This window comes from Stegostoma tigrinum, chromosome 15, assembly GCF_030684315.1.
Source record: "Stegostoma tigrinum isolate sSteTig4 chromosome 15, sSteTig4.hap1, whole genome shotgun sequence".
In the NCBI taxonomy this organism is placed as follows: Eukaryota; Metazoa; Chordata; class Chondrichthyes; order Orectolobiformes; family Stegostomatidae; genus Stegostoma; species Stegostoma tigrinum.
Genome location: NC_081368.1, coordinates 38,193,584 through 38,221,233, shown reverse-complemented (window position 1 = coordinate 38,221,233; position 27,650 = coordinate 38,193,584). Strand labels below are relative to the sequence as shown.

At 40.4% G+C, this 27,650-nt stretch overlaps 1 protein-coding gene across 2 annotated transcripts in view; it reads left to right on the top strand.

Annotated features, from left to right (window-relative positions):
* Positions 1-1,566: 1,566 nt before the first annotated feature.
* The window catches only part of med12 (mediator complex subunit 12), a 173,691-nt gene continuing 147,607 nt past the window's right edge, over positions 1,567-27,650 (top strand). For both annotated transcript variants that reach the window (XM_048544257.2, XM_048544255.2), the window contains exons 1-4: positions 1,567-1,688; positions 12,113-12,217; positions 22,145-22,336; positions 26,362-26,521. In XM_048544257.2, the coding sequence (XP_048400214.1) occupies positions 1,590-1,688; positions 12,113-12,217; positions 22,145-22,336; positions 26,362-26,521 (556 nt within the window). In that variant the 5' untranslated portion in view covers positions 1,567-1,589. The remainder of the gene's footprint in view (positions 1,689-12,112; positions 12,218-22,144; positions 22,337-26,361; positions 26,522-27,650) is intronic.

Here is a 27,650-nt window from a genome sequence, read left to right as displayed (position 1 = left end):
CTCCTCTGGGGAGCAAGAGGCGGCGCCGATACAGTCATCAATGTACCGGAGGAAGAGGTGGGGTTTGGGGCCTGTGTAGGTGCGGAAGAGGGACTGTTCCACATAACCTACAAAGAGGCAGGCATAGCTGGGGCCCATGCGGGTGCCCATGGCCACCCCCTTAGTCTGGAGTCAGTCTGATTTTATTTCTAAAAGTAGGAATTTATTAAAAGCCACATTGACAGACTGTCTATAAATTGTGTGCTTTTTGAACAAAATAGAATGTATATGCAAATGCAAATTCACCTCACAAATTTATATGTGAGTGTGTATGTGTATATGTATATGTTTGTGTTGGTGAGGGAGAGAGAGAGAGAGAAAGTGTGTGTGCGTGTGTGCGTGTGTGTGTGTGTGTCCAAAAGCACACAATTTATAGACAGTCAGTCAATGTGTCATTTTATAAATTCTTATGTTAGAAATAAAACCAGTCTGACTTCGAACCAAAACATGAACAAATTCTAAACACCTAACATGTATTGTCTGACCTAAAATGTCACCTCTTCTTTACACCGATAATATCTTTAGTTCTCGCAGGGAAGTGACTCGAAAGAAGTTTGGAGATTCACACATACATATTAATAAATTAAAACCTTCTAACTGATTAAAGATTTAACAGCATCTTATTGAATTGAATTGAAATGTTAAATAAAAACCGAAAGAACTGTGGATGTTATAAATCAGGAACAAAAACAAGGTTGCCTGAAAAGCTCAGCAAATCTGGCAGCATCTGTGATGTCAAAAACAGAGTTAATGTTTCGGGTCCAGTGATCCTTCCTCAGAACCTCAGAAGAGTCACCGGACCCAAAACGTTAACTCTGTTTTTTCCTTCACAGATGCTACCAGACCTTCTGAGCTTTATCAGCAACTTTGAATTGAAACATTTATTGTCACGTGTATTCAATGTAAAAATACACTGAAAAGTGTGTACCTTGGCCATACATACATGGCGCCATTCACATTAATTTTTGAATAAGAAAAAAAAAATAATTTGAGAGGCTTAACTTTCCTTGCAGGTTTAATACATCCTGATCAGTTGTGTGACTTTTTGATCTTTTATTTATAAATTCTGTGTGTGCGCGTGCGTGCGTGTACTTCTTTCTCACTTCGCCTGATGAAGGGGCCTGTGTCCCCAAAGCTTAGGTTTTCAAATAAACTTGTTGGACTATAACCTTGTGGCGCATGATTTCTGACTTTGTCTACCCCAGTCCAACACCAGCACCTCCACATCATAGTTTATTTCAGCCATTAGAAAAATAGTTATCTGGAATGTTGCCCCTGGTTATAGTAGGGAATTTATGTGGTCCAGGCCAAAATACTACATTTATCATCATTTGTCCTTTTAACCAAAATGCCTCTTCGGCTACGACAATCTCCACTAGCGCTTGGAGTCGGTAAATTCCGGTAGCGCCCGGAGTCGACAATGTTCGTCAGCACTCGGAATCGACAAATTCCGGTAGCGCCCGGAATCGGCAATGTTCGTCAGCACTCGGAATCGACAAATTCCGGTAGCGCTCGGAGCCACTCGTTGGGGCAAGCCGGCTTTCCCAAAGATGGCGGCGTTCGGAATATTGAGTTATGAGCACAGGCCGTTGAAAAGGCCTCGGCTCGGGCCGCCAGACGTTTATCCGCAGGACCCCAAGCAGAAAGAGGTAGGAAAAATCGTCGAGAATCCAGGGGAGGACGGCCAGTCACTCAGTAAGGCAGCCGGGCCGGCGGGGTGAGTAAGCCGGCGCGGGGAGCCGGGCCTAGAGCAGCGTCCATGTAAACAATAAACAGTCCGTATGTATGGGTGGACTTGGGCCTAGAGTAGCCTTGCAGACAGCAGCAATAAGCTGCTCTTGTACTGTCGGTCCCTAACCGTGGGTTGGTCACCCTGTCTCTGTGAGATAGAGTTTGGGCTGGAGCACAGCTCAGCCATTTTAACAGTTAACTACTGGACCGACCTATCAATAACACCTGGTTAATATGGAAATTCGTCATAGATGGTACAAATCTTCACTGTCTCTATCTGGGAGAAACCCAGAAGCAATCAACTTCCACAGTGTTTGCGATTGATCTTGAAGCTGATATATTTTTACTCTTAAAATAATCGGGAAATTTTGAGGATCTGTTGTGCTTCCACACTCAAATTACGCCACACTATATCATCAAGTACTTTTTCTTTTCAGTTAATGTACTAGACCTCAAACCTCAAAATGAGAAGCTATTTAAGATCACTGAACCACATTTTCAGCTGCACAACATACACCGTTACTGTCATTTAGATTCTTTTTGGCTGCCCGCTGAACTCCATGTCCTCCTTAATTAATTTTGAGACCCGTCCTTTCAAGTAACTCTTGGGCCTTGCCTGATTAAAGCTTTGCAATATTTTTTGGCCAAAAAGTCCCATTTAGAATTAATAATAATAATTTCTGGTAGTACTTATAAAGTTGGGCAGAGTTAATTTTTCAGAGTGAGATGACTTGTCCTGAAACATCAGTTCAGTTTCTCTCTCTAGATACTACCTGATCACAGTATTTCCAACACTTTTGTTTTCATTTTTGATTTCCATCATTCAATATTTTGCTTTTTTCTTCCCCTCATGTACGACTTTGATTTCCTTGAATCTGTTAGAATCTTGAGAATTTTTTGGAACTGTTTTTAAGAAAGGATGGTGGAAATAAAGTGCTTGAATATTTTTAAGACTGAGGTGGATAGAACCTTATTAAGCAAGGGTTGAAAGATTGCCTGGCGGGAATGCGGATTTGAGGTTGCAATCCGATCAGCCATGGTCTTATTGAATGCTGAAGTAGACATGAGGGGCTGAATGGCCTGCTCTTGCACATTGTGGTGTGGGAATAAAAGGGCAATTATCATCATGTTTCTTACCCTCTTCATTGTGGATTCTTTCTGGGTACTGATCTTTTAAAAACAAAAGACGTGGTACAATTTCATTGGTACCTGTGATCCTCTAGTACTTTGCCCAAGTGTCTGTTGTTCATGTAAGCTTAGTGTCTACTGACAGGTTCGTTAACGAGCAAGATTGTGCTTGCGGGAGGTGAGGGGGGATGGGGAGTTCTAGGCTTTGGGACAGGGGTTGGGGAGTGTGGGTGCTCTGCTAGTGAGGAAAGATATTGGCTCAAAACTGAGGTGATACTGCTTTCAATCATGCTGTTGTAACCTCCAGCTGTTATTTGTCCAACATTGTCTTTATCAGTTCTTTGATCTTCACCAGATAAAACTCTGACTTACTTGAAACTTCAGTGTTTGCAAGCTATTTCAGATTAAGTCGACTCACCAACTACTTATGTTTCTATCAACCTTTGTTGGTTTCTTGTTCACCAATACACTGATTTCATTATCTATTCTATGATTACAAATACTACCACTGATTCATACCGGCCTAGCTCTAGTCTTACATTCATTATGATCTTCTATGTTTGCAGTTCTGTTTTGCTGTGCATCTCCACCCCACCATTCGTACTGAACATTTGAGCTGGCATTTATTAATGTTTAGGAGGAAGGATGTGAACGAACTGCTGCCAAGTTTGTAGACTACACAAGAATAGGTGGAAATGCAGGTTGTGAGAGGGATGCAAACAGTTTATAAAGAGATATTGATAGGTTAAGTAAGTGGGTGAAGTTGGCACATGGAGTATCATGTGGGAAAATGTGAAGTTGTTCATTTTGGAAGGGAGAACAAAAGAACAGAATAATTTAAAGGAGAAAAATTGCTGAAAGCTGCAAGGCAAAGGGATTTGGGGTACTTCTACATGAAACTAACATGCAGGTGCAGCAGGTAATTAGGAAGGTCAATAGAATATTAGCCCTTAATGTAGAGGGGTTGAAGTACAAGGGTAGGGAATTCTAACTGCAGCTGAATGAAGGCTGAATGGTTGGGACTCTACTCACCAGAGTTCAGAAAAATGAGTGGTGATCTCATTGAAACATAAAGGGATTGACAGTATAAATGCTGAGAAGATGTTTCTCATCATGGGAGAGTCTGAGATCAGAGGGCATAGCCCAGAATAAAAAGATGCCAGTTTGAGATGAGGAGGAATTTCTTTTCTCAAAGGGCTTAGTGTCTTTGGAACTCCTTGACCCAGAGAGCTGTGGAGAAAGTGTCCCTTGTGTATAGTTAAGGCTGAGATAGATAGATAGGTTGATGGGGAAATCAAGGGCTACGGGAAAAATGCAGGAAAGTGGACATGAGGAATGTCAGAGATAATGAAATGTGAGGCTGGATGAACACAGCAGGCCCAGCAGCATCTCAGGAGCACAAAAGCTGACGTTTCGGGCCTAGACCCTTCATCAGAGAGGGGGATGGGGTGAGGGTTCTGGAATAAATAGGGAGAGAGGGGGAGGCAGACTGAAGATGGAGAGAAAAGAAGATAGGTGGAGAGGAGAGTATAGGTGGGGAGGTAGGGAGGGGATAGGTCAGTCCAGGGAAGACAGATAAGTCAATGAGGTGGGATGAGGTTAGTAGGTAGGAGAAGGAGGTGCGGAGTCCATTGGGGATGATCCGGTTCCATAGGCAGGTGCTGAGGAAGGTGATGTGGCTGTGGTACCTGGTTTGCTTCAGGACATGGTCGAGCAGTTTCAAGGCCGAAGAGATTACAAGAGAGTTGCAATGGGAGAGAGATTCTCTGAGGTTGGTCCGGAGGGAGGAGGGTAACTTCTTCAGGTTAGGCATCCCTGGAAGAGGCTTCGCAGTGAGGTTAAAATTGTATCAGTGATAATGGGAACTGCAGATGCTGGAGAATCCAAGATAATGAAATGTGAGGCTGGATGAACACAGCAGGCCCAGCAGCATCTCAGGAGCACAAAAGCTGATGTTTCGGGCCTAGACCCTTCATCAGAGAGGGGGATGGGGTGATGAGGCATGTCAGATCAGCTAGGATCTATTGACTGGCAGAGCAGGCTCAGCTGACCAAATGGCGTGCTCCTGTTCCTATTTCTTATGATCCTAGCTGCATCCTGAAAATCTCTTCTCAAACATTTCATCTTGAGTTGTCTTTTTAAATCTCATTGGCCATAATTTCAATTATCATTTAAATTTGTGGACAATGTTCGTCCGAGCTAGTTCTTTCAGAAGTACTTTGTGGGAATTTTATTACATTCTAAAAAAGCTGAAAAAAAGTGTTTTTCTTACCAGTTTTTCAGCTGGTATCTTTAGTTACGTAATTTCCCAGACCATTAATTTCACTCTGGAGGCAACAGTGGGAAATGCTTGAGGATATCTCAGTCCCCCAGTTTAGGAAAGTAAATATACCCGTGGAAAATATCCATTACACTCTGTTTACAGTGGTCTGTGCTAGAATAAAAGTGTCATTGGAAAATCTGGCTTAAATATGAAATCTTTATGATTTTATAGAATGTTGATACTTTTTGGAAAGATTTGCACATGACAACTGGCAACAGGTGAATTACTGGAAAGTTATCGACATTTGTGGAAGCATCTCCGAGTTTCAGAAAGGAAACACATTGAAAGTGACAAAGACCGTCATCCTAAAAGGATTTTTCCAAACTGTGCAGCAACACTGAATCTTTCTGATAAGCTATTCCATGGCCTTGCCCTAACACCAGGGAATTAAAGCTAAACACAGGTTCCCACTGCCTTTCTGACTGAATTTGACTTATAGCTCAATGAGAGATCAAAGTTCCACCGTGGCTATTGTACTTAGCAATTCATTCATAATAGAAACAGTATCATGTGTTGCGGTGTGATGTTTGTAAGATTGACGTTTTGGGACTGTCTGTAAATTTAGCGTTACCTGCGTGAAGCTCATCTGACAACAGGTCTGGGTGGTGGGGCACCCAGAGGTTAGCCATGACCTAAATTGTTTTACTGGGAAAAGTTGAGGTGAGTGTGACAATCCTTGATATCGAGGCCGAGTTCGACTGGGTGCTGTATCAAGAAGCCGACGCAAAACTAGAATCATTGGGTATCAAGGGGCAAAATCTCCACTGGTGGGGATCAACCATGGCACGTAGGGGGATGGCTATAGTTGTTGAAGCCCAGTCATCGCAGCTGTAGGACATCCCTGAAGAAGTTCCTTAGGATTGTGTCTTTGGCCCAACCACCTCGAGCAGCTTTGTCAATGACCTTCCCTCCAGTCAGAAGTGGGGATGTTTGCTGATGATTGCATAATATTCAACACCATTTGATACCTCAGATACTGAAGCAGCCCATGTTCAAATGTAACAAGATCTGGACGATACCCAAGCTTGGGCTGACAAGTGGCAAGTAACATTCATAGAGTCATACAGCACGGGACAGAAACCAAAAGGACTGCGGATGCTGTAAATCAGGAACAAAAACAAAGTTGCTGGAAAAGCTCAGCATGTCTGGCAGCATCTGTGAAGTGGAAAAACCAGACTTAATGTTTCTGGTTTGATGACCCTTTCTCACAATTGAAAATGCTGCCAGACCTGCTGAGCTTTTTCAGCAACTTTGTTTTTGTTCCAGCACAGAAACACAGAACAGGTCCAACCAGTTAATAACCCCAAACTAAACTAGTCCCGTCGACCCGCGCTTGGCCCATATCCCTCAAAACATTTCTTATTCATGTGCTTATCCAGATGTCTTTTTAAATGTTGTAACTGTACCTGCATCCACCGCTTCCTCTGGAAGCTCATTACGCACACAAACCATTCTCTGTGTATAAAAAAAAAATTGTCTCTCGTGCCTTATTTTTAAAGTGAGACGAAAAAGATTTTAAAAAATGTTCCTAGCTTTGAAATCCCACATGGTAGAGGAGAAAAAGCACTCGCCGTCCACCTTATCTGCACCCCTCATGCCCTTGTAAACCTCTATAAAGTCACTCCTTAACCTCTCATGCTCCAATGGAAAAAGTCCTAGCATATCCAGCTTCTCCTTCTAACTCAAACCCTCCATACCCAGTAACATCCCGGTAAATCTCTTCTGAACCCACTCCAGCTTAGTAATATCTTCCTACAACAGATAGAACAGAACTAGACACAGTACTCCAGAAGAGGCCTCACCAGTATCCTGCACAGTGTCAACATAACATCCCAATTCCTATACTCAAAAGTCTAAGCAGTGAAGGCAAGCATACAAAACACCTTCCTTACTGCCTTCTTTACTCAGAGAGTAGTAAGTCTTTACTCAGAGAGTAGTAAGGGTATGGAACGCTTTGCCTGCAATGGTAGTAGATTCGCCAACTTTAAGTACATTTAAGTCGTCATTGGACAAGCATATGGACGTACATGGAATAGTGTAGGTTAGATGGGCTTCAGATTGGTATGACAGGTCGGCACAACATCGAGGGCCAAAGGGCCTGTACTGTTCTGTAATTTTCTATGTTCTATGCCTTGTGTATGTGTGATGCAATCTTCAAAGAATTATGTACCAGAACCCCTAGCCTTTTCTATTCTACGGTACACCTCAAGGCCCTCCTTTTAATTGTATAAGTTCTGCCCTTGTTGGTTTTACCAAAATGCAATATCTTACATTTATCCAAATCAAACTCTGTCTGCCATTCTTGACCCTTATAATTTTAGATAGCCTTCTTCACTGTTGACTATAGCACCAATTTTGGTGTCATCTGCAAACTTACTAGCCATTGTATATTTTCATCTAAATCATTTGTATAAATGACAAATAAAATGGATCCAGCACTGATCCCTGTGGAATCTATCTGGTCACAGGCCTCCAGTCCAAAAAACAGCCATCCACCATCATTCTCTGTCTCTTGCCATTAGGCCAATTTTGTATCCAATTGGCAAGCTTACACTGTATCTAATGTGATGTAACTTTTTACTAATTAGTCTAATATGTGGAACCTTGTTAAAGGCTTTACTAAAGTCCAAGTAAACAATGTCTGTTGCTCTCTCCTCATCAGTGTTCTTGGTTGTTTCCTCCAAAAACTCGCATCAAGTTTGGGAGACATGATTTCCTTCGCACAAAGCCTTGCCAATTATCCTAATCATTCCTTGCCTCTCCACATGTAAATAAATCCTATCTTTCTGAATCACCGCCGAAGTCAGACTCTCGGGTCTATCGTTCCTTCTCTTTACATCTCTTTTTAAACAAATGTACGTTAGCCGCAGTCTAGTCATCCAGCTTCTCGACCCATAGTTAGAGATGATATATGTACTTCTACATAGGGCTCTGCAATTTCCTCACTAACTTACCACAACAGCCTGGGATTCACTGGATCAGTCATGGAGATTTATCCACCTTTATTTTATCTAAGACATCCAGGACAACTGCTTCTGTAATGTGAGCTGTTTTCAAAACATCAGTATTTATTTTCCCAAGTTCCCTAGCCTCCCCTTCTTGCTCCACATTAAAAAAAAATGCAAAATACTCATTTAATATCTCTTTCCACCACCTGAAGTTGGGCACAAAGACATCATCTTTGATCTTTAAGGAGCGCCACTCTGTCTGCAGTTGCTGTGTTGCTCTTACTCTGTCTTATTTGATTATCCTTAACTTTACTTGCCACAGGTATCTCATAGCCTCTGCCTTCCTGATCTCCCTGTCAATTCCCCTATACTCTTTATACTGTCCAAGAGATACATTTGAGCCCAGTTGTCTATACCTAATATTCATTTATATTTTATCCTTGACTAGAGCCACGATAACTTTATTCACCCACTGTTCTTTAATCCTGTCAGCCTTGCCTTTCACTCTAACGGAAACATAATGCTTCTGAACTTTTGTTATCACAATTTTGAAAGCCTCCCACTTATCTGATGCCCCTTTACCTGTGAATAGCCTACTCAGATCAATTTTTGAACGTTCTTGCCTCATATCATTAAAATTTGCCTTAATGCAATTAAAAGTTCATTTTTTTTTATGGAAGGCTCATCCTATTCCAGAACTATTTTAAAACAAATAGAATTATAATCGTTACCAAAGTGTTACCCTGCTATCACTTCAGTCACTTGCACCACACAAGTCAGGCAGTGACCATCTCCAATAAGAAACAATCTAACCACCGTCCCTTGACATTCATGGATGTTATTATCACTGAACCCCAACTATCAACATCCATAGGGTTACCGTTGACTAGAAACTCAGATGAATTTGTCACGTAAACACAGCGGCTACAAGTGCAGGTTCAGAGGCTAGTAATACAGTGGTGAGTAACTAACCCCCTGACTCCTCAAAACCAGTCCATTATCTACAAAGCACAAGTTCGGAATGTGATGGAATGAATACTCCCTACTTATCTGGATGGATACAGCTCCAACAACATTCAAGAAGCTTGACAAAAGCTGCTGGTTGACTGGCACCACATCACAAACATCCGTTCCCTCCTCCACCAGCACTCAATAGTAACTTGTTGAATTGCCCTTTCTAGTGGGTTCTCCAAACTTGTGAAATGTTGCTACATCTTATTTTTTCACCAGGAGTACCAGTTTCATCTGGAATGCATTCACAGCACTGACCATTTGTTCTAAGTCTTTGTCCTTTCCCAGTAGTTTACAGTTCAGATTGTTCAATTTTGATGTTATATCTGTCAGGAACCCAAAGTTGAGCAATTATGCATTTTCCGACAGCTCGCTGCGCACTACATTTCTTGAATTTTTAAAAGGCGACTATTTCAGGTGTCAGAACTAAAAATCTTCGCAGGATATTCCCTTCTATTAACTACACAAGATCAGCATAGAAGATGACTTCATTGTTGGCAGCACAGAGTTCTCAAAGGATTTAAATAAGAAGGGCTGATGTTTGTAGATATCCTCATTCTTTGTGCTCTTTTTAGAGAGCAAAATGGTGAAGAGATCTTTGAGTTGTTATGCTGTAAAAAGCCGTGTGGACAAAAACAATCAGCTGGGCTGTGAAGGCCGTGTTGGGGGATTCTTTGAACTGAAGTGCGAAGTATTCACAACCTTCTGGTCCTGCTGTAGTTACTGAAAAATGTCTTTGGACAAAGGTATCTCTGTTTTTGCTATTGTGGAAGCACTGATTGACCTGTTCTGGATTGCAGTTATTTCTTTGTTCTGAAAGTCTTCTGATAAAGCGTCATTATCATTGTTGCGTTAATTGCTTCACCACCTGTAAATTATTTCTTGTATTTTTGCGGAAAAATGATGCTTTAGTGCATGCCTTCCCTTTTTGCTGTAACGTAGGAAAAGAGTAACGATTGTTGAGCTCTCAAAACTGTCTTAAACTTTTCGACTTTTATTGTCCAAACCGTGCTGTTCAAGGGAAAATTATCTTTGAATGCACTGTGTTGGTGTCTGGTGTCTTCCAAATTTTCCTTTTTACTTATTGACATGCTTTGGTGGCAAAGAAGACAACCCCTTGTCATTTGCAGTTGTGAACAAGAATTCATTTTCCTGTTCAGCGTGGAAATACTGTTGTGGTTTCCTGTTAAATGGTCCAGGTTCATCATTCATCATTGTGGTGTCACCTTGTAGTTTGTGACCTCACTCTACCATTGGTCAAGCTGCAAGTAAGCTTCTGGATCTGTTTCTGCAACATTTGGAATGCTGCTGGCTGCTTTCAAGGCACATGAAGGTCATTTCTGCCATTGTGACTTATTTCCGAGGCCCTTGATTGTCTTGTTTTGCTTGGGTATTGGATGCAGAGCGTGACAGCATTTCCTATAATTTTGTTCTTTTATTCCGCATGCAACTATTATAAAAGCAGTTGAAGGAAAGCAAGACTGCAGGACGACAGAGAATGGATAGAGGAGTGAGCCTAGCTGAGCTACTCTTGTAGAGTGTGTGTATAGGCATGATGAGCTGGATGGCCCCTGTGTTTTTAATACTGTAATATACTGACTTCATAGATCTGTTACAAGTTTTTTTTGCTTATTTATTTGTACAGCCATTGCAAAGCCTAATTTATCCTGCAATTAAAGTCCACGTCAACTGCACTGTGACTCAAAGCAACATTCTGGCAAAACCTCAGGACGTGTATACGTTTTTCCTGAAATGGAACTCGTGCAGTGGCAGGGCAGTCACCCGAGGAAATGTGGGTAGACAGTAAACTATCAGAAATGTGCGTGGTGTGAGAATACCAGGTGGTGTAATCAACTGTCGGACACGCTCATGGCAAAGGAACACGGCAGGCAGTGGAATTTACTGTCCAATCTGCATGTTGGGGATCATGGCTGTGCCTGGAGGGATTTTCTGAACATTAAATAAAACATCTGATTTATTAAAATTCACTAAACTTGGTACATGACTGGAATACATTATCACAAAAGCCTTTGAAACACAGAGCATACAGACATTATCAATTCCTTATCTTCTGTTTAAAAACAATAATGTTCCTTCTTTTAAGCTTAACAAAAATGCTGTTACATTTTCTCCTTTAATCTTTTTCCAATGCTGTCTCCATTGTCACAGCTTATTGTGTCAAATCATGCACATAAACATTGGTGTCTTTGGAATGGTGTGATATAATAGAAGCCAAGCTACTGAAATGACAGAGTTGCGTCAGCAGTTTACACTGTTAAAGCAAATCTAAATGAAATCTTCTGCAAACTTGGCTGCAATGTCCTTTGGCACACATATGCTTACTACTCTGTTCAGTTTTATGTTTAGCTTTTGAACTTGACAAAAACAAAATGTGTATTTCATTTAAATTATTATTTAGTTAAAAATTGATTTCTGGACTATTTCTCAATCGTGACCTCTAGTTTGGGTAATGGTGGATATGTTTTGTAATTGTTAGAGAGGATACATCAACATGATAGAAGTCAAGTCAACAAAATTTTCAGTTAACAAAATTGTTTTACCAGGTTAATATTTAAAAAGAACCCACACTGGACTGGAACAAGTAAGTTAGTTGATGAACAAAAATGAAAACATGTTCAGATAATTTTGATTTATCACAAAGAATCCAACAGACAGAAAATATCAGTCAAATCAGTTGAAGCTCGTGAGAACAGTTCAAAAGGTAGCACTATACAAAAGAAAAGCCTTCTATTTATATAACAATTTCAATGACCTCTAGCATCCTGTAACACTTTAAACCAATTAAATACTTTGGAAGTGAATTGCCACAATACAGGACAGTGATCCCAGAAAATGGGAGGAATAAAGATGGTGTTTTGAGCATATTTTTTGGCCATTTTAATCATACTTAAATGTTCCTTTTTGTTTTTAGGATGAGCTGACAGCACTGAATGTTAAACAAGGCTTTAACAATCAACCTGCAGTATCTGGAGACGAACATGGTAGTGCAAAAAATGTAAATTTCAATCCTGGCAAGGTAAGGTGTTCTCATTGTCGATCAAAGTCTCCTCTAAATATTGGAGCTGTGCAATGGATTGTTCTGACTGAGAATCTGAGAATAGGCTAAGGTGTAATGTGAGAACTATGACTACCTTTTGCTGAGGTGGAGGTCAATAGTGGAAAAATGATATAACTAAAGAGAATAATTATGGAAGTGTGCTTACCATTACTATTTCAAATTTTATTTACAAGGTTTAAAAATAGAAACATTGCAGTTTTCTACTCAAGATTGATGGATTTTTAAGAATTTATGTTCACATACCACTTTTCACTTTCATGCAATCTACCGTGTTTAATAAGAGTGCAGATGAGGTCATTTCTAGTACTGCATAGTGAAATACAGCATTACCATCTGTTTGAAAACAATTGGAAATAACTATGTATACACTATTTTCAAATGAAGATGTATATCTAAAGAGGTTCTGTGTTCTGATAGTACCATCATGGTGTAAATTCATGTTATATTTTCCAGCGGCTTAGTTGAATTTGAAAGATCCAATTACACTGTTTGGAGAGGAGTTAATTCTGGTGTTCAATCAAAAATCTTCCGATGAATGTTCTATAAGTAACAGATGGATAAAATGTTAGTTTTGTGGCCTATGGGACTTGGCGGTACGCACTGTAACTGCTATACAGTTAGCATAATAGTCATTACAGTTCAAAGTTATTCATTGTACTTGATGTACTTTTGAATTAGAATAATGTATTAAAGGTACAAATATTTTCTTCATAATTGCTTTGGACTAAAATAAGCAATGGCTCAGAATTCATGTTATACCTTCTGCCATATCATTACAGAATAAAGGCAGGTTTTATGAATACTTTGTGACATTTGCTTAGGCGTGAAAAGTCTGACGTTCTATTGAGTTACATGGATCAAAGTTGCACAATGTAGCATTGTGTCCTTTATTCTACAGCTGTTGGCAGACGATTAATTCCAGCGACTGTTTTTCTTTAAACCCTCATGCAAGATTTTAACTGTCCTCCAACTCTGAGTGATTTTGCCTAAAGTATCCTCACCTTCTGTTCATATTAAGGAGATCATTTCCACGTCTTAGTATTTCTCTGACAAGCTTGTATGTTGGCTTGGAAAAACTGATCCGTCTTTTCTTCCTCATTTTTCTCTGTCCTGGGTATCTCGGTCATTTGTGACACCATTGAACTCTGAGTGAGTCCAGTTACATTTGGAGCTGTTGTGTTTTCAGAGCACATTTGGAGATATATTGAAGTAGAGGCTACTGCAAGAGCTGGATGACAGACAAATACAAGTGCTCGATGTGCCCTAAAGATGGGTGCAAGAGTAGCAACATTAGCAGGCGCAATTGGGTTGAAGAAACTGCCACCAGAGTAGCTACATTGGCTATGTGGGCAAGTCATAAGGAGGCAAAATATTTGAAATACCTATGCTTTTATTCATTATGAATGTTGCCTTAACTAATTCAAGGACAAGCAAGAGTGATTAATGGCCTTAATATCCTGTCATCTTCTGCAGAAGCTTTGCATTACACTTTGATGTTAACGTTCAGTCAATTCATACATTTCTGACACAAAAATTTGGAAAGAACCATCCTCCGTCAACTACTTGTTAATTACTTTAGAATTACAACCTAATTGACTTGTATCCTTCTGATACAATCATCAGTAGCTGGCTAGTTATTAATCTGCTATAACATTTATTTGTGAATCTCAAAATGGCTTCTTTAATATGAATGTTTCAATTCAAAATCGCACCTTGACCATGTCAATTTACTGCAGCAAACATATTGTTAAAAATGCCTAAAAGTGAAGAAAATTAAACTAAGCTATTCTTATTTAAGGAATGTAGGTGTTGCAGAATTGTCAAACACTTACTTGCCATCGTTGACAGTGTAGAGGGCTGTTGTAGGCTGCAGCAGGACATTGACAGGATGCAGAGATGGGCTGAGAGGTGGCAGATGGAGTTCAACCTGGATAAATGCGAGGTGATGCATTTTGGAAGGTCGAATTTGAAAGCTGAGTACAGGATTAAGGATAGGATTCTTGGCAGCGTGGAGGAACAGAGGGATCTTGGTGTGCAGATACATAGATCCCTTAAAATGGCCACCCAAGTGGACAGGGTTGTTAAGAAAGCATATGGTGTTTTGGCTTTCATTAACAGGGGGATTGAGTTTAAGAGTCGTGAGATCTTGTTGCAGCTCTATAAAACTTTGGTTAGACCGCACTTGGAATACTGCGTCCAGTTCTGGGCGCCCTATTATAGGAAAGATGTGGATGCTTTGGAGAGGGTTCAGAGGAGGTTTACCAGGATGCTGCCTGGACTGGAGGGCTTATCTTATGAAGAGAGGTTGACTGAGCTCGGTCTCTTTTCATTGGAGAAAAGGAGGAGGAGAGGGGACCTAATTGAGGTATACAAGATAATGAGAGGCATAGATAGAGTTGATAGCCAGAGACTATTTCCCAGGGCAGAAATGGCTAGCACGAGGGGTCATAGTTTTAAGCTGGTTGGTGGAAAGTATAGAGGGGATGTCAGAGGCAGGTTCTTTACGCAGAGAGTTGTGAGAGCATGGAATGCGTTGCCAGCAGCAGTTGTGGAAGCAAGGTCATTGGGGTCATTTAAGAGACTGCTGGACATGCATATGGTCACAAAAATTTGAGGGTGCATACATGAGGATTAATGGTCGGCACAACATTGTGGGCTGAAGGGCCTGTTCTGTGCTGTACTGTTCTATGTTCTATCCTAAAATGCTACTGAGATACTGGTGAGTTGCCTTAAATTAGCATTGTCATTGGGGTGTAGATTCCCCTAAGTGCTGTAGGAAAGGAGCTCCAGGATATTGACTCAGTGACTCTGAAGAACAGTGTACTTTGAAGTCAGGATGGTGTGTGACTTAAAGGGAAACTTGAAGGTGGTGGTGGTGTCTCCTTACAACTGTTGCCCTTGTCCATCTGGGTGGCAGAGGCTGCAGGTTTGGAAGGCACTGTATCAGGAGTATGAGTTAATTGCTGCAGTGCATCTTGTTGACAATATACACTGCCACCCTATACTTTGGCACAGGGAGTGAATATAAGACGGTGGATAGTGCAGCAGTCAAGTGGATTGCTTTGACCTGGATAATATTGAGCTTCTCAATTGTTGTTGGAGCTGCACTCATTTAGGCAAGTGGACAGCATTACAGCTCACTTTTGACTTGTGTCTTGTAGATGGTGGACAGGCTTTGGGGAGAAAGGAAATGAATTATTAGCTGTGAGATTCTTGGCCTCTGGCCTGCTCTTGTAGCCACAATATCCATACAGCCAGTCCGGGTCTGTTTCTCCAGATAGTAACCTCAAGGATGTTGACAGTGGCGGAGTCAGTGATGGTAATATTGCTGATTATCAAGGACTAGTAGTTAGATTCTCATTTGTTGGAGATGGCCAATGTTTGGTACTTGTGTGACATGAATGTCACTCATCATTTACCAGCACAAGCCAGAATGTTATTCAGGTTTTTCTGGATAGGGATACAGACTGCCTCACTTTCTGGGGAATTGCGAATGGTACTGAATATGAGGTGACCGTCATATGCCCCTACCTCTGAACTTATAAAGGTGGGAAGTTCACAAATAAAGCTGCTGAAAATAGTTGGGGATAGCGCATGATCCTGAAGAATTCTTTCAGTGATATTTTGGAACTGAGATGATTTGCCTCAATTAACCATGCCCTCTTCCATTTTACAACATACCAGTGGATAATTTTTTCCTTGATTCCCATTGACTCTATTTTTGCTCGGACTTCTTGATGCCATTCTCTGTTAAATACTGCCGCGAGAACAATCATTCTCATCTCCTTTCAGGAGTTTATTTCTTTTGTCCATTTTTGGACCAAGCTGCACTGAGATCAGGAACTCAGTGACATGCAGAACCCAAACTTGATGGCATTACCTCTATCATCACTTTGTTGAAAGAGTAGACTGATGGGATAATAATTGGCAGGGTGGGATTTTTGGACAGGATATACCTTGTATTTTTCCACTCAGCTGGGTAAATTATTACAATTTAACTGGGAAGACTGCACTTTATAATCAAGCATTTGTGTTCCATGAGCTTCACAAATGTGCAAATGCCTAATTAAACTATCAAAATATCTGTTTGCCTGACTGACTTCTACTTGGGTCAAAAGCAATTCTTACCATGTTTTGTCATTAACAGAAAACACCAATTTGTTGTATACACAAGTATAGACAGCATTCTTGGGCCAGAAGTGCCGAATAGATGATCCATCTTGGCCTCCTCCAGCCCTCAGCATAACAGATACTTCTCTTCAGCTGATTTGTTTCAGTCCACATGATATTAAGAAATGGTTTGAGGCACCTGACAACGTTGTGGTAATAGTACTGAAGACTTCTGCTCCAGAGCTTCCTGCTTCCCTAACTGTACCTGTTCCGGTACAGTTACAAAACTGGCATGTATGTGACAATGTGGAAAATTGCCCACGTATGTCCTGTACATAAAAAGCAGGACAAATCCAATCCAATCCAACCAGTTACCACCCCATCAGTCTACTCTCTTGGTCATCACTGAAGTGATAGAGGGTGTTGTCAACACTACTATCAAGCAGCACTTACTCAGCAGTAACCTGCTCAGTGATGCCCAGTTTGGGTTCCATCAGGGCCACTCATCTCCTGACCATGTTGAAACTTTGGTTCAACTATGGAAAAAATAGTGCTGAATATCAGAGGTGGGGTGAGAGTGACAGCCTTTGACATCAAGCCTGCATTCGACTGAGTGTCGCATCAGGAAACCCTAGCAAAACTGGAATCAGTGGGTTTCGGGTGAAAATCCTGACACATAAGATGGCTGTGGTTGTTGGAAGTCAGTCATCTCAGCGCCAAGACATCTCGGCAGGTGTTCCACAGGGTAGTGTCCTAGGCCCAACCATCTTTAGCTGCTTCATCAATGACCTCCCTCCATCATAAGGTGAGAGGTTTGGACATCCCTCTATGATTCCGCAATGTTCAGCACCATTCATGATTCCTCAGACACCTAAGCAGTCCATGCTCAAATCCAACAAAATCTGGACAATATCCAGGCTTGGACTGACAAGTGGCAAGTGACGTTCGCTCCACACAAATGCCAGGCCATGACCACCACCAACAAGAGCCAATCGAACCACCACTCCTTGATGTTCAATGGTGCTCCATCACTGAATTTCCCCAGTATTAATGTCCTTAGAGTTGTCATTGGTCAGAAATTCGCCTGGACTCACCACATAAATGCAGAGGCTACAAGAGCAAGTCAGAAGCCAGGGATACTCCTGCAAGTAACTCCCCTCCTGACTTGCCAAAGCCACCATCTACAAGGCAAGTCAGGAGTGTAATGGAATACTCCACACTTGCCTGCATGAGTGCAATCCATCAACACTCAAGAAGCTTGACACCATCAGGACAGAGCCGCCCATTTGATTGGCACTGCATCCACTCCCTCCACTGCCAACTGTCAGTACTCCCAGCTGCTACTATCTACAAGATGCACAGCAGAAATTGACCAAAGTTCCTTAGACAGCATCTTCGAAACCAAGGACCACTTCCATCTAGATGGACCAGGGTAGCAGGTATATGGGAACACTACCACCTTCAAGTTCCCCTCCAAGCCAATCCCCATCCTCACTTGGAAGTATATCGCTGTTCCTTCACTGTCGCTGGGTAAAAATCCTGGTAGTCCCTCCCTAAGGGCATTGTGGGTCAATCACAGCATGTGAACTGCAGCACTTGAAGAAGGCAGCTCGCCACCTAGCTTCTCAGGAGCAATTAGGTGCAAACAATAAAAACTGGCCAGCCAGCAACACCCATATCCCACAAAATGAATAAATAAAATTCTTTTAACAAGTTGCAAAGAAGGATGATTATCAATGCACAAGTATGCAACTGAAACTGCACTGCTTTAAAACCTAAAGTGCACAAATTTGTTCATAAGTAAGACAAGCAAAGGACTGACTATAAGATCATGAGATGTAGCAGTAGCAGGAGGCAATCTCAGCTTTGAATTCTTTGGTTAAAAAATTCCACAGATTCACTACCCTCAGAAGAAACTCTTCCTTATCTCTGTCTTAGACCCTTTATTTTGTGATTATTGCCTCTGGTACCCTCATACCAGGTTTAAAAAGTTTCTGTCTACTTTGTCAAGCCCCTAAGAATCTTAAATGGTCCAATAAGACCAACTGTCATTCTTCTGAACTTCATTTGTACAGGCCTATCGTACTCAAGCCCTTATGGAGGGTTAAAAAATTGAGGTGCATAGATAAAGTGAATAGTAAAGGTCTTTTCCCTTGTGTAGAGGAGTTCAAAATTAAGAGGCATAATTTTAAGGGGAGCGGGAAAGATTTAAAAAGGACCTTAGGGGCAACTTTTTTGTACAGAGGGTGGTGCATGTATGGAATGAACAGCCAGAGAAAGTGGTACAACATTTAAAAGATTCTTGGATGCGTATGTGAATAGCTAAGTTTTAGAGGGATATGAGCTAAATGCAGGCAAATGGGACTTGTTCAGTTTGGGAAACTTGGTCAACATGTACAAGTTGAGCCAAAAGATCTGTTTGTGCTGTGTGACTCTGGCTCCTCATGATAAAATTGCTTCATACATGAGACCACCTTCTCTGGGCTGCTTCCAATCCCAGTATGTTTCTTTAGGTGAGTGCCTTAACACTGATATTATAGTCAGAAAAATAGAGATCAAAAGTCCAGATCCAGAATTGGCTCGTTGGTCTAGGGGCATGATTGGCACAGCACGATGGTTCAGTGGTTAGCACTGCTGCCTCACAGCGCCAGAGACCCAGGCTCAGTTCCACCTTGGGGAGCTGTCTGTGTGGAATCTGCGCATTCTCGCTGTGTGTGTGGGTTTCCTCTAGGTGCTCCAGTTTCCTACAATCCAAAGATGTACAGGTAGGGTGGATTGGCTATGCTAAATTGCCCGTAATGTTCGGGGCCCTGTAGATTAGGGGGATGGGTCTTGGTGGGATGCTGTGAGTGTCTGTGTGGACTTGTTGGGCCAAAGGGCCTGTTTCCACACAGTAGTGAATCCATGATTTATCACCCGGATGGGTTAAGTTATCCCTTAAATTTTTCCGGTTTTTGCGATCATGACATGATGTTGCATGTGGAGTAGGGTTTATTTTACAATTTGAAAGCTTCAACGGAGGCAACACAACAATGGTGTCCCCTAGAAGGGAGACAAAACATTTGCATGAAAACCATTCAGCTTGGCGAGCCAACCAACCACGTCAGTTTGATGTCTGATCAGATGCATCTAGATCTTCTGTCCTATTAGAATTGTGTCTTTTCAGATTGTTACTCATAGTTTTGTTTTAATCAGATAGGAGAAAAATGTTTTTAGCTTGCTGACTCTGGTTCTGGTTGCACTGCTTACACTGATTTGTAGCAGACTATACTTGATCAATTTGAGGGTACTAGTTGTCAGTCCATGATTCCTTAACTCAAAAAAAAATTGTGCCACTCTGACTTAATGTGACAAGCTCACTGCTCCAAAATCAGCATTTTTTTTTGTATAGCTGAATGTGCATTTGATTTTCCAGGTTGCAAACCCTCCTAGAATTTCAGCTATAAAGCAATGTCTAACTTCCATTCTAGTTTGTAGTATAAAAAGGAAAGATATGTGGTCCCTTACAATGTACCAGTGATGTAGCTCTACTGGAACAGTTTTCCGAGATGCATGGTGAGGTCTGGAGCTTAAGTGGCATTGCTGGAAGCTTGTCAGAGCCCATAACCTGACAGTATTCAGTGCTGTAAGCAATGCATTTATATTATGTGGAATGAATTGATTGGTTGAAGATTGTCACCAGTGATGTTGTGCCCTCAGGAGGATGTTGATATGGGTTACCCACTCTTCACTTTTGACTGAAGATGTATCCAAATGTTTCAACTTTGTCTTTCGTACTGATGTGCTGGCACAGAATTGGGCCATTCAGCCTATCAAGCCTGCCCCATTATTAAGTGTGATCATAAGTGAATGAAGACTTGAATGTCTTTTACTCACCTCATCCCTATAACTGTTTGCCATTGGTAATCAGAAATCTATTGATAGCTGCCTTAAACATAGACAAAGACTGGGCTTTCACACTCTGTCTTTTGCAGAGAAGAATTCAAAATCCACAATCCTCTGAGTAAAATAATTTCTTCTTCTTTTGCTTAAGTGGCATTGCGGGGGTGCAATTTAAAAATCCTTGTTTTTAAATTGCCCCCCACCCCGGTTCTAGACTGTCCTACTAAGGAAAATGTCTTGCCTGCATCTACCCTATCTACTGTTTTAAACATTGTGTAAGTTTTGTAAGATAGACCCTGTCATCATTAAGGATGGGAATATTTATGGAGCCATCGCCAACTGTTAATTGTTTAATTGCCCTCTACCTTTGAAAACTAGTATGTGGTGGGTTTGCAGAATCTAGGTCTGATCCCTTCGTTGTGAAATTGGTTAGTCCTGTCAGTCGCATGCTGCTTGGCATGCAAGTTGTTCTAGATAGCACTTTTGGCAGGTTGGCACCTCGTTACAAGTATGTATGTATGCCTGGTGCTGATCCTGATATGCCAGTCTATATTCTTCATTGAGTCAGAATTGATTTCTTTGCGTTAAAGGAAAATACTGCAAATGCTTGAAATCTGAGACAAACACAGAGACCTGCTTGCCATCTCTGATGGGTTTGTCCTGCTTGTGGTACAGGATGTTAAATGTGGTGTTTGGGATATTGCATGTAAGTTATAATTCCATGCACATGCTTATTAGTTTGTTGCCTAACTGATAAATAGAACAGTTTTTCCAATTTTGGCATAAGCCCGCAGATGTTGGTAAAAACGACTTTGTGGAGTTTACAGTTTGCTATTGTTGATTTTGTTTAATTTGTTCATGGAATGCCAGTATTGATGACTGGCCAGCAATTATTTTCCATCCCAATTGCCAAGGAGGATGTGATGCTGTACTGCTCAGTCCTTGGAGAATTTGGATACCCACAGTGCTGTAAGGAATTCCAGAGTTTTGACCCAGTGACAGGAAGTAATGGCAATATTTGAATAGCGTGTGCCTTGTTGGGGAACTTGTGGGTAGTCATGTTCCTGTGCATTTTTTACCCTTGTCCTTGCACGTGATAGTTGGGTTTGGAAGATGTTGTTGAAGGAACTCTGTGTTGCTCCAGTGCATCTTGTAGATGATACAAACTGTAACAATTGTGCCATAGTTGATATCATGTCTAGTTTCATTCCTTTTCATAAACTTTGTTGTAGCCTGATACAATAGGCATTTAAAGAGCCAAAATCTCACTGCCATGTTTCTTGAGTGAGATGTAAGCTAGATCATACTGGCAGCAGACTCCTTGTTACAAGGACATCAGTGAACCAATGGTTGTTAAAGCAAATCAGCGACTTCATGGTCATTGTTAGGCAGTTTTTAGTTCCAGATTTATTAATCAAGTTTAAATTTCACTTTAGTTGTGGTGGGATTCAAGCCTGTGGCCCAGAGTATTATCCTGGGCTTCTGGTTTACCATGCTATCAATCTTCTACAAATTCAAATCTATTTTCCACATGCACTTACAGACCACTCAATATTTTTGTTGAAGAACAATTCTTAGTGTGAATGAAACTTAAAAGAAAAGTGTTACCACAAGGGAATGAGTTAGAGGGCTCACACAAAGTAATTTCAGAAGTCAGATGACACTCGGTTTTAGTCCAGCAGATTTATTTGAAATCTCAAGCTTTTGGAGCGCCAGTCCTTCAACAGGTGAAGCCACTGGCATTTCCGCATAAAAGTAATTTTGGATTACTAGAAATATTCCAACAAGCTTTTATGTTTTATTGCATCCAGAGCTTCACACATATAGCTACTTATTGTTACAAATAGTTCGTACTACTGGATCCACTCAAGTCTGTATTGAACTTTGTTATAGATCAGCTCCTACTTCAGCAGTATAATCGCAGAGAAATTACGATGTAACACCTTTCCGGATACAGGCAAACGGAAGCCTCAAGTTAATCAGAAGGATAGTTTCTGGCTTGTCACAGCTCGTTCCCAACCTTCAATACATAACTGGTTTACTGATCTGTCTGGAACCAAACCATTAACACAACTTGCCAAAAAGGTAAGTTACTTTTGATCCATGTGTTTTTTTTCCTCTTAAGTTTATAAAGATACAATTGTCTCATAATGCTGTTACATTTTTCAGCTGCCAACTACCCTAGTATTTAAGTAATTGTAGTCCTATCATGATGTATAATTTTGTGTTGTGAAGTAGGTCAGTGGTCCGAATGAAGCCAGTCTGGCTGCTAATAAAATTCAATTTGGTGGGTGTGACTCTACTTTGATTTTTTTCTTCTAATTCATTTTAGTCTACTTTTCTGTACATACATTTAAAGTAGTATCATTGAAGACTTCTGTGTCAATTAAAGCACTTAATTCAGCAGCTTTTTCAACACCTTAGATGCTGTTGATGGTAGACACACTAAATTAACTTATTATTCTTTTTAATTGCAGAGAAATGATATGAAAAAGGGCTGTTGAATCTTATCCCACCATCAGCTGGTCTCTTGTCAGTTGGTTAGAAATGTGTTTGTTTACAATGGATGGGGCTTGAAAAAATACATGCCCTTACAGTTGCTGTTGGCAAGCATTTAGAGTCACAGAAATCAGGAAGAATAAAGAATTGGTTTGTACAGCAAATATAGAATGATGCAGCACATTTAACCTGTGTTCAATCCACCCTCCCTGTCCCCCAGCTACTTTGGTAAGCTGTTCAATCAAAACCAATCCACTGCTCCAAATAGTTGTAATTTTTTTAACTGACAGTTATTACCCAATTCTCTTTTGGATGTTACTTTAAATCTGCTTTCTCCATTCTTTCATGCAGTGCCTTTCATCATATAACAAGTTGCTTTGAGGGGAAATATTATATTTCCTCATGTCTCTTCTGATTTGTTTATTGATAATTTTAAGTCTGTATATCCTGGTTACTGACCCTTTTACCATTGGAAACAGTTCCTCCTTATGTATTGTTATTAAATTACCTATGATTTTGAACACATCCATCAAATCTCCTCTACCTTTTTCCTGCTGTTAAAGCACAAAATTCAGCCTCTTTATTCTCCATGTAAGTGAGGTTCATTGGACTGTGACTATTCTTAAATGTTGGCAAACTTTTAAGTACCTATTCTTTATTTTTATCCTGTTCACTATAACCACTACTTCAACTTTTTACCAATGCCTTCACTTCACCTTTCTAGTGAATTCAGCAGCAGAGTATTCATTCAGTAACTCAGCATTCCATCTCCACAAGAAAGTCGCATTTGTCACCCTTAATTGGCCTTAACTAACTTTTGACTACTCCTTACTATTTATACATTTATGAAAGATTGGCTTACCTTTTTAAATTATGACATCTATTCTCATTTTCTCTTTTTTATTATTCCCTTTTCTTGAATCTTCACTCTGTTTTCTAAATACTGAATATAATTCCTATTGGGTTAGTTGCACAATTGTCATGTCTCCCTTTTTCTGTCTCATTTTAGCCACTATGTCTTTAGTCATTCACTGAGTTCCAGCTTTGGCTGTCCTTTCTTTTGCTCCTGCTTCATTTGAATCATTTGTTCTTTGAAAGCTGTTTGTTTTACAATTATTGTTTAATCTATTAATCTATTAACTTATGATGTCCCATACATGTTATCAATTTACTACCTTTCCTCCATTTAAGTATTTTTGATTGTACTTCATCTTTTTCTGTAACTCGGCTAAACCTGATCATACCATGTTCTTCAAATGCCTTGCCTCACTTTATTCCTCAGAACTACATCAAAACCGCTTCCTTCCTCACAGGGCTGGAAATGCACTGATCAGGAACATTGTCTTAGGCACATTTCAGGGATTCCTCCTCCACTCTATTCTTTACACTGTTGCTACCCCTGTTTGTTAGGATAACTGAAGTTTCTCCATTATTGCTACATAATACCACCATTCTTTGTCTTCTACTGTCAAGTCAAATTTGTATCCAATTGACAGGCACTCCCTGAATCCTATGTGATCTAACTTTACTAATGAACCTATCATGTGGAAACTTGCAAAAGGCTTCACCAAAGTCCTAGTAGACAACATCTGCCCCTCTGCCCTCAGCAATTGTTTTGGTTACAATCTCAAAAAAATCTCAATCTTCAGTTATGTAGAATTTGTTCATGACAGTGACGTTCTATATCTGGCCAGAGTCTCTGTTTGTTCTTTGAACTGCTTGTGTCACAGCGGCAGTGCATTCCTTTATTACCAAGGATAACTTAGTTTTAACTCACATCTAGCTTCTTGTATCATTTTTATTTATCTCAAGCATCTTATGTATCTCACTTGTTTCCTCCTCTGAAGGAGTGGAAATGTAGGATCATATAATCATTACAGCACAGAGGAGGCCATTTGATATGCCAGTACCAGGTCATATTTTGCACAGACAACTTGGCCAGTTCTGAAGCATGATCACTGGACCCAAAATGTTAATACTGATTTCTTTCCACAGATGCTGCCAGACTTGCTGAGATTTTCCAGCAACTTCTGTTTATGTTTCAGCTAGTTCTGTTTCTCTGTACTTGCCCTATATGGAACTCTATCCTAAAAGGCTAATTGATGAGTGGTTAGTTGAAATCTTCAAGACTGAATAAGCAGGATTTTTTATCAGATAGATACTTACTCAATAGACATGGAACAAACGTGGATAAATGTAATTGAGTTACAATTTAGCCATGATCTAGTTGATTTTAAAAGGTTGAGGAGTTGAATGGTCCTTTGCAGTTTCTCAGTTAAGTAAAATGGAAAACGATTAAAAGGTCTCTCAGCATGTCTGGAGAGAGAAATAGACGTAAATCTTTAGTGATCTAAAATGATCAGTGGCCAGTGATCTTTTATCTGATCCAATATTGGCAGTGGCCCTTGCCCCTCACATTCTTGCCACCTCCTTCCCCCAACTCCGTCCCCAAATGAGTTCTTTCTGCTCATAATCCGGTGAATCTGTAATCTCCCCATCCCAAACTTATTTTACAGCTGCATTTAATTTACTAGCCTTTGTGCTATCAGTCTCCATGATATTGCTGGTGTTATTGGACAGCTCAAGCAAAATACATACCTCTTCTGATCCATTTGAATAATGCAATATAACTCCATGTTCATCCTTCAAGTTTACAGAGAATGGCTGTCACCTGTTTTCTTAAGTTGATACAGGTGTAATATGTGCATATGTTTTTTCTGCCTGTGTTGTCTTAATATTTTCCTCTGCTTTGTGTATTAATTTATGTTGCTTGCAGTATGTAAGTGTGCCATTCTCCAAATCTGACTGACAATCTAAAGTTGGTTGTCAGCGTAATTCTTTGCGCACTCTGGCTTATCTAGTACATATTGTCCAATCATGGAATCATTTATGGAGGACGCAATTTGGTTAATCGTTGATGAACAGTTGTGACAGGGCCATATTGTGTGTTTGGGCCATGCTTTCTTTTATTATTCCAGGATGATTCTGTTAAACAAAAAAGTAAACCCCAGCTCCCTTCAACCACTGCAAACAATTGCATTACGACCCTGTCTTCTATACCTGTAGTTGTAAATGCAAGCAGCTTCTAATGTTAACACCATTTGTTTAGCAGCCATATCCCTTGTTCGTGAGCTAAATCTCATCTATGTTAGAATCCACTCCTGAAATCATGCCATTTTCTAATTCCAACTATCATCAGCCTCCACTACTTCACCTCTTTGGGTTCAATTAGTCCATATACCTCACCTTATAGTTTCTCTGTCCTATTTGAACCAATCTTCTGACCATCTAACATTGATTCTTGGGGCCGCATGCTAACTGGCATTGTAATGGAATCCCTTTGCCTTGGGTGTTATCTGCTATTTCCTTCCAAATCCAGCTTATTGCACCCCTCCCCCCCCAACTTGACCTCCAATTACCACCTGAAACAGCGAGCCAAAAAAACACCCATCTGCACTGTTTGCCTTTGTGAATTGCCACCCTGTCTCTGATCTTTCAAATATTGTTTTATTATGATCATATTTCAGTTTGTTAGCTTATTCTGAAAGAAATCATGTGCATTTACCTATCTTAAGATTCACCTAACACCAATTTTTTTTTGCATTCTTCAGGTGCCTATATTTAGTAAAAAGGAAGAAGTGTTTGGATACCTAGCCAAATATTCGGTGCCGGTCATGAGAGCTGCTTGGCTGATAAAAATGACATGTGCCTATTATGCTGCTATTACCGAAACAAAGATGAAGAAACGTCATGTCATAGACCCTTGTATAGGTAGGCTTAACAAAAAATATTTTTCTGTAGCTTTGCAACTTGAATAAACATGTTTAATAATCTGGCTTCTACCTTTTGTACATTGATTGTTGTTTTGTTGGTAAGACCTTTGAATGAACAATTCCTTTCATTTAACATTTGAAGCTAAGCATGCTTTAGCAACAGCAAGCACTCCATTAATCTGTGTATTGAATATTGTGCAGACACATTGTTGAAGCTTTGCATCTTCGAGACATCACTGTGTTGGCAGTATACTAGTACGATGGGGGTCAAGAGTGCTGATTGGTTGGCAGGTAGACTTTGATTGTAGAGGTGTGCCATAGAGAATGTACCAGCTAGACTGTGATTAACAGTTAATTGTTTAAGTTTAAATCAGGTAGATTGACTGTAGTTCATCAAAACAATACCTTGATGAATGAACCAGAGAATGGCGGTCAACTGTTTTATGAAGTTGAAGCAGGTGTAATACGTGCGTATCAGTGATAATGGAAACTGTAGATGCTGGAGAATCCAAGATAACAAAGTATGGAGCTGGATGAACACAGCAGGCCAAGCAGCATCTCAGGAGCACAAAAGCTGATGTTTCAGGCCTAGACATTTCATCAGAGAGTGTCTGACACTCTCTGAAGAAGGGTCTAGGCCCGAAACATCAGCTTTTGTGCTCCTGAGATGCTGCTTGGCCTGCTGTGTTCATCCAGCTCCACACTTTGTTATCTCATAATATGTGCGTATGTTTTCTTTTGCCTGAGTTGTCTTAATATGTTCTGTTCCCCTGCTTTGTGTATTAATATATGTAGCTTCCAATATATGTAAATGTGCAATGCTCCTAACTTGGCTGATAATCTTAAGGTGGTTAGCGAAATTTTTCATACATTCTGGCTTATTTAGTACATGTTCTCCAATCATGGGATCATACTTAATTTTGAACAATGTGTTTTGAGGCTGATTGGGAGTAGTCAGTATCTTGCATGTTGTAAACACTAATAGAACATAGTCTTCAGAGCTGATCTGTTCTGTTTTTCAGTTTTGAAGAACGGTTATTGGACCCAAAACATTAAACCTGTTTTCTCTGCACAGATGCTGCCAGACCTGCTGAGCTTTTTCAGCAGCTTCTGTTTTTGTTTTTGTT